At 34.6% G+C, this 17,949-nt stretch overlaps 3 protein-coding genes across 4 annotated transcripts; 1 reads left to right on the top strand and 2 right to left on the bottom strand.

Annotated features, from left to right (window-relative positions):
* Window positions 1–1,260: 1,260 nt before the first annotated feature.
* On the top strand, window positions 1,261–4,669 carry LOC130804341 (probable aminotransferase ACS10). The gene is made up of 4 exons (XM_057668745.1): window positions 1,261–2,088; window positions 2,180–2,332; window positions 3,083–3,243; window positions 3,318–4,669. The coding sequence occupies exons 1-4, from the start codon at window positions 1,663–1,665 to the stop codon at window positions 4,171–4,173; spliced, it is 1,596 nt and encodes a 531-aa protein (XP_057524728.1). The 5' UTR covers window positions 1,261–1,662; the 3' UTR covers window positions 4,174–4,669.
* A 439-nt stretch (window positions 4,670–5,108) lies between these two features.
* On the bottom strand, window positions 5,109–9,151 carry LOC130804367 (probable LRR receptor-like serine/threonine-protein kinase At1g12460). The gene is made up of 2 exons (XM_057668781.1): window positions 7,094–9,151; window positions 5,109–6,796 (listed from the first exon to the last, which is right to left on the bottom strand). Exons 1-2 carry the CDS (start codon window positions 8,266–8,268, stop codon window positions 5,332–5,334), a joined length of 2,640 nt encoding a protein of 879 aa, XP_057524764.1. The 5' UTR covers window positions 8,269–9,151; the 3' UTR covers window positions 5,109–5,331.
* Window positions 9,152–11,934: 2,783 nt separating this feature from the next.
* LOC130804152 (uncharacterized) lies at window positions 11,935–17,259 on the bottom strand. Of its 2 annotated transcripts, none has more exons than XM_057668491.1 (4): window positions 16,705–17,259; window positions 14,821–15,057; window positions 14,495–14,712; window positions 11,935–12,497 (listed from the first exon to the last, which is right to left on the bottom strand). In XM_057668491.1, exons 1-4 carry the CDS (start codon window positions 17,014–17,016, stop codon window positions 12,317–12,319), a joined length of 948 nt encoding a protein of 315 aa, XP_057524474.1. In that variant the 5' UTR covers window positions 17,017–17,259; the 3' UTR covers window positions 11,935–12,316. The 2 variants fall into 2 exon arrangements, with proteins under 2 accessions (XP_057524474.1, XP_057524475.1); XM_057668492.1 differs by lacking the exon at window positions 11,935–12,497 and adding an exon at window positions 12,720–13,155 and having other exon boundaries at window positions 16,705–17,250.
* Window positions 17,260–17,949: the final 690 nt, after the last annotated feature.

The following is a 17,949-nucleotide window of genomic DNA, read 5'->3' as shown; positions in this document are numbered from 1 at the left end:
TAAGGCTTGATTAAAACAATTTCATATAGATTGTCATAGTAGAACAACAATCCAATCAGAAATACCTTATGTGCAATCTGGTAAAGGGAGTGCTATTTGTGTTTATTTCTACCATATAATGATGATCCCGATAAAGAGATTGCTCTAAGAAGAGGTGATAGTTTGATTAGTGTTATTTATTCTTATATGAATTAAGAGTTTGCATGTCATTTTTAGCAATATGCACTAATTATATTTTAAAAATTTAAAAGTTTATTTGTCATTATGAAGATTTATTTGATCCTAAAACATTTATGGGTGTTTGATCAGATTTGTTTTTATATATTGCATAGTTATATTTTTAATTGATTTTTAGAACGTAACTAAAATGTTGGATAATCCACATAGTGACATAGATAGAATAAAAATGCTTCCATACTGCCTTTAGATTTTACATTTGTTGGCAATTCTTTATTGAAATTTTTTCTCGATTTGCTCTCAAATTTAAGTAAACATTAGCCAAATGGGTAGAATGATTGTATGTTACTCGCATCTTATAAAATTTTCTCATATACCATTGACTACATCCCCAACATGACTCATATCTCTGAAAGGCGATGAATAAATATTTTTATTATAATTCCTTCAATATTGATTCAAGGTTTATAACAAGTTATCCATTATCGACAAAAATGACTTATCGTTTATCTTTTCAAGCTTTCCCAATGCAAAGAGGTAAACAAATTATTATAAATGTGCTTCATTTCAATACACAATCAAACCTCGGACATATTGTTAAAAACAAGGTGAGTTGCTAGTCTACAAACCTTAGACTTGGTGCATATCATAAACCAACATTAGACTTAAAGAGTAATGTAAAACGTTAGACTCAAATATGGATTAGTGGAGTGAAGAGTAAAACATTCAGTCTATCAAGTGTATAATTCAGGAGTAGTGCGTTGTAAAAATATTACGTATTAAGTTTATATTAAACTTCCATGAGGCCATCACTATTCACTGCCATACTACCACTAGTGTGGATGAAAATTTAGTAACATTAAGATCGGTTAATAGGAAAAGTGTACAAATTTCTCGGATGGAGAGTACCAAGCTAGACCTAAATGTGATGACACATTGGTGCAATAAGCACTCAAGGGTGCCTATGGTGATTGTTGTGTGACGACGAAAGCAAAATCAAAAAACAATAACGAAAACAATAAAAATTCAAACAAACAATAAAGAAAATCACACAGAGAAATTAACGTGATTCACTATATTTATCGGCTCACTAATCTTGCCATCATCTTCAACCGGTCTTAAACTCAGGTTGAGTCACAAAACCCAACAGTGACACTCTACTGGACCACTTTTACATTAATATTGGAGCCTTACTCTCAAAAAAATTAGAGTCAGTAACTACTTTTACATGAATCATCGAATAATACAATCATTATCTCTCCACTCCATTCGTCCAAATAAGCAACATCGTCCCAGGCTAATCTCCCGCAATCCAATACTCTACAATCTACAGGCCACAAATACCCAAAACGCGCTAACTGACGCACACCATTGTATCCCAAAAAAACATCATTAATCATTTCCTTTCAGTTTCATCGATACACTCAATCGCCTCTTTTTTCCACTCTTTCATTTCTTTCCAATGGTTTCTTATCACCCAAAATCATGACCACGTTCAATACCACCACCAAAAAACCCACTGCAATGAGGATAATTGTGCCTTTACAAGGGGTTGTTCAGGGTAATGGTGGTCTCTTTTTTGGCTCTGCTGTTCCTTGTGCTCTTTTCTACTTCCTTCAACTTTACTTTCGTAGAAATCGCTCTCCCAAATCGGAAAATACAACCACCGTTAGTAATAATTCTCCTTCACCGGAGGTTTTACCGCCGCCGCCTCCGGTGTTGGAGAGGTGTCATTCGAGATCCCATCTTTCTCCTAGAAGCCCATCTGGTCCGGCCCATATTTCTTCACGGGCAGTTAGTTCCGGTGATAGTTTGCCCTATTTTGTTGGGCTTACCCGTTTTGCTGAGGATCCGTTTCATGAATTTGGTAATCCAGATGGTATAATCCAACTGGGTTTACCTCAAAACCATGTGGGTTTGTGTTTTTTTAGGAAATAATTAACGGGTTTTTATTTTTGAGTTATGAGGATTTAGATTATTTTTTTAATGGGGGATGATGCAGGTGTGTGTAGAAATGCTAAAAGATTGGATGGTGAAGAAAGGGAGGGATTCAATATTTTTGGGTAGAAATCATGAAAATGGTGGAGCACAAGAATTGAGTATAAGTGGGACTGCAACTTATCAGCCTTTTGATGGAATTATGGAATTGAAAATGGTATTTTTATTTTACTACTACTATCACCCTAGTTCATGTAATGATTTCTTACTTTTCAGCAACCTTTTGATGATGGAAAAAGAACAATCTTCATTTCCTTAGTTGATTATGGTTGGTTGTATGTACCTTGTACTAAACTACTTATAATCTATTGAGTAATGATTTAGATTAGTTTTGTAATACTTCTTGTGATATATTTTTTCTTGGTTTTTTTTAAATGGAGTAATCATGTGACACAAAGGATGCTAACATAATTGAATAGCTAATTCACTTTTTAAATACGTGAATCGCTCAAATTCGCCTAAAACTAGCTGGAAACGGACTATTATTTACATTTTTTGATTTGTAATTTGCAAGAGATTAGCGAATGACGTTTCATTGTAGTGTTTCATTGTGGTGCACTCGGCGGAGGCAAATCCGGAAAATAAAATTTATTACCTAGGTTAATATTATATGACCTTTCATTGGCATGGTGTAATTAGTTGAAAACGCCTTTGTTAAAGCACATAGAACGTCGTGTGTTTGAACACCGAACAAAAGTTTAACATACTACTTTAATTTTCATGACCCGGGTCGTGGCCCATGCCAGCCCAGGTCTAGATACGCCCTTGTTGATAGGAAGAAATGTTTCATCATTGGTGGATATTTAATGGAGCAAAACATTCTTGATATTCCACTTTCTTCCTACTAGCTCATTGATAACATATATCTTTCAAGCTATGCTTACTAGTTAGCTACTAAACATTGCAGGCAGTAGCAGGATTCATGTCTGAAATTACACAAGGAAAGGTTGTTTTTGATCCATCCCAAATAGTCTTGACCGGGGGTGCAACCCCAGCAATTGAAATCCTCAGCTTCTGCTTAGCAGATACCGGAAATGCATTTCTTGTTCCTTCTCCGTACTACCCTGCGTAAGCATACTTAACCTCAATTTCATCTTTGTTGTATATATTCAAATTTCGGAACCTGAACGTTTAGGCTACAGTTTGGACAGGGATGTAAAGTGGCGAACTGGTGTTGAGTTAATCCCCGTTCCTTGCAGAAGCGCTGATAATTTTAATCTCAGTGTTTCATCCCTTGACCGAGCTTTCCTCCAGGCAAAGAAGCGTGGCTTAAAAGTCCGTGGTATAATAATTTCGAACCCTTCAAATCCGACAGGCAATCTGTTTAGTAGAGAAACACTTTACAGCCTCATAGACTTTGCTACCAAGAAGAACATCCACATCATTTCAAACGAAATCTTTGTGGGATCTTCTCATGGCGAAGAGGAATTCATCAGCGTGGCTGAAATTATTGAATCGGAAGATCTTGAGCGCGACAGAGTTCATGTAATCTACAGTCTATCAGAAGATCTTTCCCTTCATGGTTTTACAGTTGGAGTAATACATTCTTATAATCACAATCTTTTGGCAGCTGCCAGGAAAATGTCGCGCTTTTCTCCATTATCATCAGTTACACAACGACTTCTACTCTCAATTCTTACCGATACAAGATTCATCCAGACACTTGCGCAGACTACTAGGGAAAGACTGAAGGGATTTTATATGAAATTTGTGGCTGGACTGAACGAATTAGGTATCGAGTCCATAAGAAGCCGCGGAGGTTTCTGTTGTTGGATCGATATGAGTGGATTGATTCGGTCATATAATGAAAAGGGCGAGCTTGAGCTTTGGGATAAGTTATTGAACGTAGCCAAACTCAACGTAATTCCTGGATCCTCATGCCACTGTATAGAGCCTGGATGGTTTCAGTGCTGCTTCGCAACATTAACCGAAAAGGATATTCCTGTAGTTATGGAAAGACTGCAGAAGATCGTGAAAGGATGTAAATCTCGTAGTTGAACTTACATTGATCTATTTGTATTTAAAGTGTATAGGTAGTCCAAATGAAATTACTTCCTCTGGTTTTTATTAGTTGCTACAGATAATGACATTTTATGAGGAGAAATATCACTATCTGTAGCAACTAATAAAAACCAAAGGAAGTATATTGGTAAGATAAGTTCCTGAAATGAAAATGAAGTTGCAGAATTTTTTTTTGAATATTTCATCTCCTTGTACTGATTTCTGATATGCTTACTGAAGTTTAGAGTCATATGACAGCTTCGGATGGCAAAATTAGCGGGCGGGTGCTGATACCCGTTTACGATAACCATAAGCCCTAGAATTTTCATACCCATAAAAAAGTTTTTGTACCAACCACCTACCCACTACTCATGATGGATTCGACTGCTAGTTTACTACGCGGGTGCTACAACTGTCTACCCGACTTCCATTATAATACACTAAGGGCTCGCTTGGATTGAGAGTAAATATTAAAGGGGTAAAAAAAGTCAAACTAATGGAACACATGTAATTAGACATGCATATGAAATAATTGAAATAATTGTAAAAGAGGTTGAATAAAAAAAAAGATTATTTCTCTCATTTGGAGGAAAAGAATTCCTCTGCCCTTCACTAGAGTAAATTTATACCCCAAATTAGAGAACTAAGAGCTATTTTATCCTTTTTCATTACTTTTCTAAGTCTTCTACCTCTCTAACAATCAAATTTTTTAATTCATCTCTAACTTTATTTTCCTAACTTCGACCTTTACTAACTTCGACTTTTATTTACCTCTTAAATATTTACACTCAATCTAAGCGGATCCTTAAGCTTAAAAGGTTTGTGAATTGAATCCTAATGATACACTAAAGTTATACTTCTTTTAAAACTCAGATTCAAGATGATACCATCATGTTAAAGTACCACTGAGCTAATGAGATTCAACAAAAATATACAAAAAAAATGAATGAATTTATTAATGAAAATAGAGTGTGAACAACAATAGGCTTAAATTTGAAGACAAAAAGAATACAAAGAATCATTGCTGTTCTCCTAACTCCCTACCTGTTGGCTGTTGCTTCAGACTATCCCAATTTCCCTTCGGCTAAACTGTTGCTTCTTAGCACAACGACTGATGAACAACACGATCCCACATGAAACCGCCCTGTTTTAATTTCAAATACTGTGATTCCTAATCGACTCGAGGAACTGGACAACTTCAGCCGTGCTAGGTCTCCTCGAAGGGACCGGAGCAGTACAATAGAGCCCCAACTTCATAACCTGAATCAGCTCTTTTTCAGCAAAACTCCGCAACCTTTGATCAAAGCAATCAGATGCTGACCCTCTTTCCAACAGCTCTCTTACATAGTCACACAAAACAACAATTTCGCTGGACGATGGGCTCTCAACAGGCTTCCTCCCAGTAACCAGTTCCAGCAACACAACCCCGTAACTATATACATCACACTTATCACTTCCCATTGCACTTTGAGCTAACTCGGGAGCAATATACCCTACTGAATTATGAAACTTCGTAAGACCGTAATTATCAAACATGGGTAGAAGCTTCAATAGCCCATAATCGGATAACTTGGGCTCGTAATTTTCATCCAAGAGTATGTTTGTGGACTTTAAATTAAGATGTAGAATCGGGGGCTTACAATCATGATGAAGATAAGCGAGCGCTCTAGCAGTTCCGAGGGCAATCTGAAACCTTCTTCCCCAATCCAATTCGCTATTTCCACCTTGAGTGCTCGAGCTAGCGTAGTTTAAGCTGTGCAAATTTTCATACAGGTTACCATTCGGAATAAATTCCGAAAGGATCAGCTGCATAGTGGAAGACCAGTAATAACCTTGAAAAATCGCCAAGTGGGGATGTTGGATATTTCCTAATCTTCCTATTTCTTGCTCGAATTCCTCTTGGGTTTTGATCCTTCCCAAAGTTTCGAGCTTTTTTACTGCAATCGAAATCCCACCTTCGAAACTGGTTCTATACACCGTACCAAGGGACCCACCGCCAACAATCCGTTCTTTGTCAAGCAAAGCTCGGGTACCAGCCTCCCAATCTTCATATTTAGAAGGTAATCTTTTGCTGAACAAAACCAACTTTCCAATAATAACATTTGTTTCTGTTGAAGCCAAAGGAGTGCTTTCCAAAACCATGGCCTCAACTACTGCCCTTTTCTTTCGTGCTCGTTTATTTAATATCGTAACTATACAAACCCCTATTAGGATAAGAGCAGCAGCAATGATTGCAACGATTGCAGACACTGTCAGAGCCTTCGCTCTTTTAGACTTCGTCCCTGCGCAGTTTCCTAGAGGACGGCCACACAGCCGAGGATTATGAAAAAATGCTGTATTCCCGAACTTTGTGATGTTTGAAAGTTGAGGGATTTCCCCGGACAAAGAGTTGTATGAAACATTAAAATAGATCAACTTCCCGAGATTCCCTAGTGAGGTAGGGATCGGGCCAGAGAGTGAATTCTCCGAAAGATCCAGACACTGGATCCCTAAAAGGTTTCCTATACTTGATGGAATGCTACCACTGAGCTTATTCTTATGAAGGTCAAGTTTCAAAAGGTATGTCATATTATACAAGGTTTGAGGTATTTCACCTTTTAATACATTACCAGAAACATCCCTGCACAAGCAAACAATAAATAATATGTTTCAACTTTCTAGTTACATGCAAAACATCATCATCATCATACCCTGTACATTCCGCTCATAGAAAAACTATGATCAGAATCTGGGTGTGATGATCTGAGGTGACTCACATTTGAATTATATGAATTACTAAGCATTTGCTATTTACTTCTATTTACTACTCATTTCCGTATGTTTGTTACACTTTGACCAAAACTGTGAGCGCTTTTTGGTCAAACTGTGACAATCAAATTGAAACGGAGGGAGCATCATACGATCTAAAGGGACTCACATTTGAAGAAGAAATCGACAATGAGCGATTTCACTAGGAATTCGACCATGAAGACGGAGATTGTGTAAATTGAGAACTTGTAATAGCTCAATATCCCCAATTTCGGCTGGAATCGCCCCATCAATCGAGTTATTCCCCAATCGAATAACAGAAAGACTCTTCAAAGTCCCAATGCCCTTTGGAATATTCCCAATTAACTTATTGTTCTCCAAGTCCAATGTTCTTAAATTTTCACAGCTTGCAATCCATGAAGGTATAACTCCATCCAAATCATTCCATGATGCATCAAAAAAGCTCATTCTTTGGCTGCAGATAATGATTTCTGGAATCTTCCCTTGAAACCCATTATGGGAAATATTGAAATAAGTCATATTTACCATTCCAAAACTATCAAATGGGGCCTCTCCATTGAACATATTACTACTAAGATCCAAAAACTCTAAACTATTGCAACCAGATAACTTCCCTTCAACACTTCCAGCAAACATATTTCTCCTCAAGGATAAGAAAGCAAAATTGGGCAAATCACAAAATTGAGAAGAAATATTACCACTTAGAACATTATAAGAAGCATCAAAACCAATAAGACTAGAACAACTGATCACAGAATCAGGAATTGTACCAGTGAGATTGTTGCTAGACAAAGAAATGAACTTCATTTTCCCACAATTTGCAAACAATTTAGGTGGAATTTCACCAGAAAAATCATTTTTTGACAAATCCAAGAACCTCAAATTCTCCAACTGCCCTAAAAAATCTGGGATTGACCCAGAAATGGCATTGGAACTCAAATTCAACTTCCATAAAGTTTTAATCTTTCCATACTCTTCTGGGATATTACCAGTAAATCTGTTACCAAACAAAGTAATAGAGCGCAAAGAAGGTAACCCAGATAATACAGGTGATAAAACACCAGAAAGACTAGTATTCCATAACACAATCCTAGCAACATTCTGGTTAGAATCACATGTTATACCAGTGAAATTTTGGCAAGGATCAGAAGAAACAACCCAAGAACTCAATACATTTAGTGGGTCATTTGATACATTGCTCTTAAACTGCAGCAAAATCTCTTTTTCCTTTTCAGTTGCTGGGCAAACAAGTATTAATTCCAGAAGCAAGAAAAAGAGCAAAAGAAGAACCATTTCAAAGTTCTGTTTTTCAGATTTTCTCATGATCAAAATGATAATAAAAATTACCTAACTCCCTTAATCCACATTATACTTGTTAATAAACAAAACCCAGATCAAATTAACATAATTTTTGAGGGTTTATGTGAGAACTTTACTGCTAAATGATGGAATCTGCAAAAAGGAAGAGCAAGACAAATATGACAACTATATAATAACAACAATACAAGTACTGACATTCTTTCTTTCAATATAAAAAAAGGGTATTAAGTAGTCAATTTAAAGTGGTCCAAAATGATAATCAACGGCAATAAAAGCAACTAGTCATTAATGGGTGGGTTACATTTTACATTTATGAGTAACACAAATTGGGTTTAGGTAGAAATTTCTTGAAAAGAACACATTAATTAGGGTTAAAAGAAGAGCAAGATATATGTGGGTGAACTGAAAAAATGGTGGGTTATGACTGGAAAGTAAGGAATTGAAACCAAAAAAAGCTCACAAATACAACAATGGTGGCCACAAACTGATAAATGCCCATGTGCCCTTGTTTCTCTCTCTATCTTTGTATATTTTACTGTGGAAAATGAACTAAAATAACACAAGACCCATGCTTTACTGTACTGTTTTTGGTAGCTTTTTCCATACAAGTTTGTGAGGAAAACAGCATTTAGAAATGTGTTATTAAATTTTGCACAGATTTCCCAACAACCATGGCAATTGGCATTTACATTTAACAGTTTGATGAACACTGCATATTGTATTGATCATCATATTAAACTGCCTCAACAACTACAATTCAATGAAGTGAGAGAAAAATTGGAGTTGAGTGAGAATAGAATGGAATTGAAGTATGGGCTTTGCTTCTAGAAACTCCAAGCTTTAAAAAATGTGACTTTGAAAATTTCAACTGAACGGGATATTGACTCAATGTCAAGATTCACAGTGTTTGAAAGATGTCTTTTAGCAGCTAAAAATATTAAGTGATATATTTATGACAACTGTTAGGATGTATAATAAAAAATATTCATTGATTATTAGCTATTTATTACAGAAAAGTAAGTTAAAAATATGAGCTGATAAAAAAAAAACTAGTATGTGTAGTTTTTAATTTTGGTTTAGAATTTAACTTTTCAACTTGTTTAAAAGTTATTTATCAAATAATTTTTTTTACTTATTTGAACAATTAAGAAATCAATAGTTAATTACTAAACCAATAAAAAAATTAAAATAATTAGTTGTCAAACATCCCAAATATTTTTGAGGCGGTTGGCAATTAAGTTGATTACATTACCTTTAAATATTTGAAGTTAATTAAAATTATATATGGTCCGGTTATGTTTAATGGTGTGAATAATAACTAAAATTTAATGTTACTTAGGAAATTTACTTAAAGTTTATGATACTGCTTGTTTAATCTAAAATCAATTTTTCATTCTTGAGTTTCATTCACTTCCATTACTATTGGTAGGTAGTAAACTAGTAATGAAGAAGGGTATTTCAACTTTACTCCAAAATGAAAAATATTTCTTAAGGTACTCTCCACAAAGAATAGTATCCAACAATATTTTTTAATTATTATTTTCGCTGATAAACAACTATACCAAACAATAATGTGTTGTACAACCTAAAATAAGCCACTACTTTAACTGTCTAAATAACTAACCACTATAATAAATGTCAGTCTCTAGTCAAAGTCAACATTTCAATATTATAAAAATAAAAATACATATTAAGAAAAAAATATATTAAAACTTATTCTTAATACCACAATTTAAGAATGAGAATTGTAAGACTGGAAATGAAAGTTTGGATGAATTTTTAGAAAAAATATATGTCATTTGATAAATGAGAAAATAAATTGACAATATAGAGTTAAGAATTTCCCTTTAGTTTGTATCTTTTGAACCCTTTAATGATAGTTTTTGACAAAAATATATTTTTAGCCATTCACATAGTCGCATAGAGTATGGAGACAATTTATGTCATATAATATCATGTTGGAGTTTTGGTGTGACTTTAAGTGCACCAATAGAGTTTGATGAGTTTGATGGTGTGTGGATATGTGTATGTGTGTGTATGATGATGAGGGAGATGTTTAAAGTGCTGCTCGACCCGAGCCACAAGGCTCGACCAAAAACTTTTTGGACGACCGCTCGACCAAGAATGTGAACCGCTTAACCGGTCGAGCAAGGTGCAATATGTGGCTCTGTTTTTCTTACGCAATAAGTTATACGAGTTTTATCATTATGGGCTCTTTCCCCAGCACTTGTTCATGACTCCTAATATAAATAGGAGTCCCTACACACATCCCTAAGTGGATTCTAACCCTAAGCCAAACAAAAACCCTTCTCTTTCTCTTTTCTTCTTCTCCAAGTGTAATACTCCATTGTAATAGTTCTTGAGAACTCTATTTATTCTTCACAAAATACAAGCAAGCTAACCACCACCGAGGACGTAACCCACATTGAGTGAACCTCGTAAATCTTGTGTCTTTGTTTATTGCATTATTTCTTATTGCTTTTCATTGCTAGATTATTGAACTTGCTATTTCATTGCATAGGACACCCCTACCATAGTTCTTAGGTGATTTTAGGGATAAAGATTAAAACTTTAGATCCTAATATGCTTAGCATTTCATATCGTATCATAATTATCCTAATAAATAAATAAAATATAAAATAATACCATAATTATCCTAACAAATATGAAGACAATAGAAAATTCTACACAATTATCCTAATTTCTCACTTGAGCTACTGAGTATACATATGCAACAACACCATATCTTAGATAGGTCATAGGTGACCATAACCCATTCACAATAACAGTGCACATCAACACCATAGCCTAACTAGAGTTATTGGATCACAATTATATGATCAAACACAATATTCAAACCTTCAAATCAAAGGACACACAAATAGCCCCAGAGAAAGAAATCAAAGAAGAAAAGTGACACAATAACACACGAACAATGAAATAACTGTCCAATAAACAAGAACAAGAAAACTATAACCCCGATACAAGACCTCAAAACATGACAAACAAAAAACACCAAGCGAGATATAAATTTTACACACATATTACCGATTGACATTGAATGTTTATTATCTGTCACAGACTCACATAGAAGAGAAAAAGGATTGATAGTTCAAAGAAAATGATCAAAAGTATTAATAAAAAATACGCTCCTTTATTACTTCTTACTTTCTTAGTCTAAACTAAAGTTTCTTAAATTCATTGTTCCCTTTTCATTATACTAGTGAAGTTGTGTCTTATGTAAGTCCATTACCAATGGTGATTTGGAACATCATCAAAAAGGTTAAATTAATATGGCGGTAAGAAGAGTCCACCAAGCTTATATACTAGTCAACATCTTTCAAATGGAGTGTTTGGCAAATTAGCTTATTGAGCAATTTTAGCTTATTTTGATATAAATAAAAAATTTCAGTGGTCAAACCCGCTAATGCTAGTGTTTGGTAAATTAGCTGGTTGAAACAGCTTCTTGATACAAATAAGTTATTTTTGAACGAGTTGCTTATAGAAGCGGGTTCAGAATCACTTGGTCAAACCAGTTAATAAAGTCAGTCGGTCAAATCAGTCATTATAATTAGCTATCAGCCATTTGCCAAACACCCTTGAGATCATCAAAGTAAAATTTTATAAAGAAATTTAATTCCTATGTAAACCAAACCACCACCAAATATACGAGCAACTGCAAATGAAAGATAGGCTCTAAATCTCGCAACCGTTATAATTATAAATGTGCAAAGAAAGAACTGATACATAATTTCATACAGACAAAATATGATCAGCCTGCTGCAACTCTAGGACAGAGAGATGCTATTATGTACAATAGTGCTTGCTATGTATAATAGCAAGAAGAGAGCACAACAACTAACAGTTAAGCAACCAAAAATCTCGGCTTTTCCAAAAGAATCGGTAACAGAAATTACCACTGGTTGACTATATTGTTAAGTGTTTTCGGTTAGTCGTGTTTCCCCTCTGTATTTCGTCCTCCAGAATCAAATCACCATTGACTGTACAGTTCATAATACTTTACCCCATACCATTGGTTAGAATCATGTTCTCATTGCAGAAGTGGCTCATCTTCAATTGGCATTGTTTTGAGCCGTTTTTTTGCAAGAATCGTGCAAATGATGGTAGTAGCAACTGTGGCAGCAAACCCAACGACATTCATGACAATTTGTTGTGCTGAGAGTGAATGTTTTTCATTTGATGCATCTGCTAATGTCTTTATTAATATACCACTGCAGAGCAAAAAGCCTACCATCAAATTCAAATCTGCGTACAGTTTTTCTTTGGACAAGAGATTCATATTACCCCGGACCCCATGCAATGTTTCATAAAGATTCAAAAAACGACAAGCAGCTAAAAAATGCTACATCATAGTCTACAATGTAATAGAACAGACATTGATTAAGGTAGTACAAACAATGAAGTGGAACCAGGGAATGTAACGTCAATTTACCTGGTGTCTGGCTGCCCCCTCTTAATTCATCACTTAATTTTATCGAAATGAGGAATTATCATGCAGAAGGTAACTCGATGTTTCTAGTAAACAGACAGATGAAGCGAGGACAGTAAATTCAGTAGTCCAGATCTATTCAATATTCCTAAAACGGAAAGAGCATGGTCAAGATCAACTTTCTTCCAATTTTTTTTTCTGGGGACGAGCACATTACATCACCAAGATTTACAGGATCCTCAATTCTCAATTCTCAATTCTCAACTCTAGATCATTTCAATATTCCTGAAACATATAGCATGGTCAAAACCAACTTTCTTCCATTTTTTCTTTGGAGACAAGCATATTGCATCACCGGGATCTAGAGGATCCTCAATTCTCAATTCTCAATTCTCAACTCTAGCCTTGACCAATCTTGGAAGCTGTACGTAGCTACATGCCTGCTATCAACAATGCCTAAACCCATTATAGAAATATGCCGAGCCCACATACAATGATGATGATGTCATGACAACAGCACAGGCTACAACAGTGACAAGAGGTCTTGTACAGGAAAATAGTGAGCTAACTTGAAGGGTAATGAATGATTTCTATATGAAAACAAAACTCTATTAGCTGTAAGTTTACATCACGCACCAGTCACACTAACATTAATTATGCAACCCAAAGTCCCAAACACATAATTGCAAAGGCCAAAGATTGTCTCCCTCTTAAATTGCATATCTAGTTAGTACTCTTAACTTAAATGCTCCATTTTTCCCAATCACCTCTCACGCTATTATGAGCTACAAAAAAATGAAAACCTACATCTAGCAAGGGAAAAACCTACATCTCAATCTCCTCAAACTGTAACAGTGTAGAGGTTTTTGTTCAATCCAAATTTATCCCCCTTCAAGCGATGATCAATTTTCAAAAGGATAAAGGGAATTCTAAAGAAAGGATAGGAAACCTTTTCTTTGTGAATGTGAATGTAGCAAATTCACTTTATTAAGGGGAGTTGGATGGGTTGTTAGGAGTTGGTTGTATTTTTATCCTTCGTAGGGTGGTAATGAGAAAAAAGAGGTTGTATTTTCATGTTGATATTTTGGGTGGTATTGAGGAGAGTGATGTATTGTAAGTTTGTAACTTTAATGTTAACATTTGTGTGATAATAAGGAGAGAGTGGTTAGATAGAAATAATTTTTTTCTGTTGCAAAGTCGCAATTTGAGAGTGGAAGAAACGTATAATTCAATTTTTGCAAGAATATAGTAAGCGCTTAATTGAGCTTCACTGAAAACTAGAAGCTGAGCAGTTCAATCTTGAAGAAACTACAACAGACTGGAAATTAGTCGAACATTGCATTATTATACTTTAACAGAAGAAGCTTGTCACACTATCTTCATATGCGAGAAGAGGTTAACCTCAAATATGCTTAACTCATACCAAGGTGTTGGGTCATTAGCAACTGAGTATGGACAATGATGATGATTAGATTTACAGAGAAAATCAACTGTAATCTAATATTTCTCACCCTAGCCATCATCTGCAGAAAGATGGTTTTAGGACCAAAGAAAAAAGAATGGAAAATTTATTCCATAGGTCTCTTTAAAATTCTATAAGTGATCAAAGAAAAAAGTCCTGCAAACTGAGACAGATTTTCTGCAGATGAAGCAATAACTAATTCACATTTATACATACCTTAAAATCAGAAAAACACACAATAAAGTATTTTGAATGAAAAAAAGCCTAATATAACCAAAACAAAGAAATACCACGAGACAAACAAAGCAATAACTTACGTATAGATTGCAACCAAAACATCAGGCACCATGCCTAACACCGATCCCAAGATATAAGGCCCATAACTGACACCTGTTGCGTAAGCACAGTAATTGTATATGATGTAGGGGAACGGAGAAATTCTTATCAATGCCACAGCTTGAAATTGATCAAGCCATCCTCCCCCGCCGGCTAATCTTATGAGAGAAGCTTTCTTCGGATACCTTTCCATCCAACACTGTCGAAGAATGAAACACAGTTAGTACGTCGACAAGACACGTGAATTGCCTCGAATTTTCGGACAATTAAAATGAAAGAAACACCCAGTGTTGCAGCCAATACTAACTTGGATTTTGTGGTGAAAGAGGGAACCAACAAGGTAAGGTAAAGAAACACCGATGATTACAGCAGGCATAATTAATAGGAAGCCAAATCCATAACCAAAAGTCATCCCTGCCACCCACATAGAGGGGGTTGAAGGTAAGAAAATGGTAGGAAACAATGATACGGTTACAAAGACTAGAAGTGCCAAATGAGGGGTACTAAATGAAGATCTCTCCCAGTTTAGAATAGGAATTATTCCCTGCAAAAGAAAAAAAAAATAAAAATTTGTTGTGCGAACACAGATGCAAGAACTCAAAATATAAAGAGAAACACTATGATTTCTGCATCAATTCTCAATATGCTGGTAAAATAGTCACCAAAAACATTCTCATCACCAGGTCTGTATACAGAATAAACTAAATAGATTCAAAGAATTCTTATTCAAACAAATAGTAGGAAGCCACATGAAAGCAAACTTTGTTGCAGCTCATTGTATTGTCTAGCATTAAATGTTATCAACTTATCCCATTGGCCTTGGGCCCTTAAGCCCCAAGTAACTTTTCATAAGCAATAAAATCAAAAGGAATCCTAGATTTGTAAGATTTTACGAACATATAAATCCTAGACTTGTAAGATCCTATGAATGTATATAATCTTGATTGTTGTTACATATTTGCTAGCTAATTTGCCGTATAAATTTGCAATTCGCTCAAAATGGCCCAAAAGTAGAGCAAACTCAACCATAAATCGCTTTTTTAGATTTGTGATTCACGAGAAGATTAGCGAATCATGTGACACTAAATTTTAGATAAGGCCTTATAATAAATTTAAAACAACTAGTATCTGAGAAAAATAGTTGTTTAGCAATTAAAATTGTGGATCACTGACCATATATTTCTATCAATAGCTTTGTTAGTATAATAAAATTGAATGTATATATAACGATAAAATTGAATGTATATATAACGTTTTCCCCAAAGCAATTCATAGAATTGTGTAGAATCATAAATTAGATTGTATAACCATAGTTAAATTGTGCGGTTCTAAAATTTCAATTAGAATTTCAAACTTTGTATACATGTTGAAATTCCATGTTAAACACTCCACAAAAGTATTCTCATCTTAAAAACTACTGTCTCCAGTCTCCACCATCATCCTCTAATGTAAGTCACAACACTCACTTGCTTAAAATCTTACAATCCATCAATTTGATTACAAACAACTACGTTCTTCAAACAGTGCTATTTGATAATTTAACCCTCAAATAGAATCCTATTCCTTCTGTTCAATACCACGTTTAGCTCATTTTTCTAGTAAACTTCTTATCTTTCCATCATTTTCTATCAAATTCAACTCCTTGTCTTCCACTTTGTAGAGAAAACAAATTATGAACAATAATACATTGAATGTGAAAATCACATCGTGCCAATACTATTTCCCTGTTCTCCATTATCAATCACAACCGCCTCTCTTTTAGTTTCATAGTAATGACTTACTCCTAGTATTTCCAAATGAGGCAACCTCAAAGAGAAGGGAGAAGTTGGCGTACGTTTGGATGCTAGAGAAATTCATACTTGGGCTTTTTTCTGTTCAATAAAATAACAAACAACCCAGAAAGTTCCGATTCATAGACATCAGCTGATCAAGTTTATAGACATTAATATTGATTGGAGAAAAATCACACCGACAAAAGAAAAGAGGAAAAACAAAACCAGCTACAGCTTCAATTGAGCAAACTTATTAAAGATGCAAACTTGGAAATGAAGCGCATCAAAGTAGATCGATTTCACCTAATTTCATTCCCACAAAATAATGCAAAGAGCATAAAAAAGTTCATAAATGGTATGCAAATTGAGCATAAAAATATGATAAAAAATAAAAGAAAAAGGGAAAATGAATAATATACCTTATCCATAAAAAAGGGTCCAAGCCATTTGAAAATAACAAGAGCAAGACCTCCTAAAAAGACGAACAAAAAGAACAATTTCATCCATTTACATAAAAAACAGCAACCAATTCTTCTAGGTGTTGGAGGTTCCGATAAATAACCATCTGTAATTGAATTAGAATCATCATCATCTTCTTCAAAAAGCCTTAGATTAAGGAAAGCAATTTGATCGTCAAAATCTTTATTATTATCAGCCGAGATTCTTAACGTAAGCTCCGGCACTGCGACGACGACGCCAGTTTTGTCTTCATTTCCGACAACAAACGTCATCGCCTCAGCCGGCGATCGTCCTGTTAATTCTGTTTCCACTGCCAATTCAATTGGAAGTCAATCAAACCATTGATAGAAAAGGAGATACTTTTTGTTGTTTGAAACCCTACGAAAAGAGAAAATCAAATAAATTAGGGAAATAAAAAGTTAAAAAAGGATGAGCGAACGGAGGAAAGAAGAAATCGAGAGGGACAATGAGAGAGAAGAGTGAGAGGTGGGAGGAAGAGACAAAGAGACAATTAACGAGTAATTCTACGATTCCAAAAAAAACACCTTATAAAATCAGTTTTTTTTAAAAAAACATCTTTTGAAATTATTTAAAACACCTTAAATCAGTTTTCGGTGACTTTTGTCAACTTTCAGGCGTTGACTATGCCATTTGAGCTCAAAAGTCAACGCCTGAAAGTTGATAAATGGCATAGTCAACGCCTGAAAGTTGACAAAAGTCACCGGAAACTGATTTAAGGTGTTTTTTTTAATAAAAAGTCTGTGTTTTTTTTACAAAAAAAATTTTAAAAGATGTTTTTTTACAAAAAACTGGTTTTATAAGGTGTTTCTTTGCAAATTACTCGTACTAGAAAATCGAAGTTTTTTGGGATGATTCCGTTTTAAGCCGATAAACGGTTTATATTTTTTAAAGAATAAAACTTGTCAATTAAGAGAGTCTTAGTAAATAACTGTGATTGTAAAGTTAACAGATTATTTTTATGTGGTAAGATTTGATAGGTTGAGAGTTTGGTGATTTTAATTTTCTTTTTTTTGTTTTTGATTATTTTAAAATTATTCATTTTGTCTTTTTTAAGGTGATTTACAAATTACGATAATTGATTAATAATTTATGTTTATGAACTACGGTCTTAATATTTGAGTGTTTTGATAATTACAGCTTTAATTATTTTTAATTACAATCAGTAAAGTCTTTTTTTGAATTAT

The sequence above is a fragment of the Amaranthus tricolor genome, chromosome 17, assembly GCF_026212465.1.
Source record: "Amaranthus tricolor cultivar Red isolate AtriRed21 chromosome 17, ASM2621246v1, whole genome shotgun sequence".
Classification (NCBI taxonomy): domain Eukaryota; kingdom Viridiplantae; phylum Streptophyta; class Magnoliopsida; order Caryophyllales; family Amaranthaceae; genus Amaranthus; species Amaranthus tricolor.
This window is presented reverse-complemented; position numbering and strand designations above follow the sequence as displayed.

Coding starts and splice junctions, on each gene's coding strand:
- LOC130804367 (XM_057668781.1), bottom strand. CDS start 8,268: ATGAGAAAATCTGAAAAACAGAACTTTGAAATGGTTCTTCTTTTGCTC. Junction 6,797..7,093: donor TGTCGATTTCTTCTTCAAAT/GTGAGTCCCTTT, acceptor TTGCTTGTGCAG/GGATGTTTCTGGTAATGTAT.
- LOC130804152 (XM_057668491.1), bottom strand. CDS start 17,016: ATGACGTTTGTTGTCGGAAATGAAGACAAAACTGGCGTCGTCGTCGCA. Junction 15,058..16,704: donor GACCCTTTTTTATGGATAAG/GTATATTATTCA, acceptor TTTCTTTTGCAG/GGAATAATTCCTATTCTAAA. Junction 14,713..14,820: donor TCTTTCACCACAAAATCCAA/GTTAGTATTGGC, acceptor ATTCTTCGACAG/TGTTGGATGGAAAGGTATCC.
- LOC130804341 (XM_057668745.1), top strand. CDS start 1,663: ATGACCACGTTCAATACCACCACCAAAAAACCCACTGCAATGAGGATA. Junction 2,089..2,179: donor TGGGTTTACCTCAAAACCAT/GTGGGTTTGTGT, acceptor GGGATGATGCAG/GTGTGTGTAGAAATGCTAAA. Junction 3,244..3,317: donor CCTTCTCCGTACTACCCTGC/GTAAGCATACTT, acceptor TTTAGGCTACAG/TTTGGACAGGGATGTAAAGT.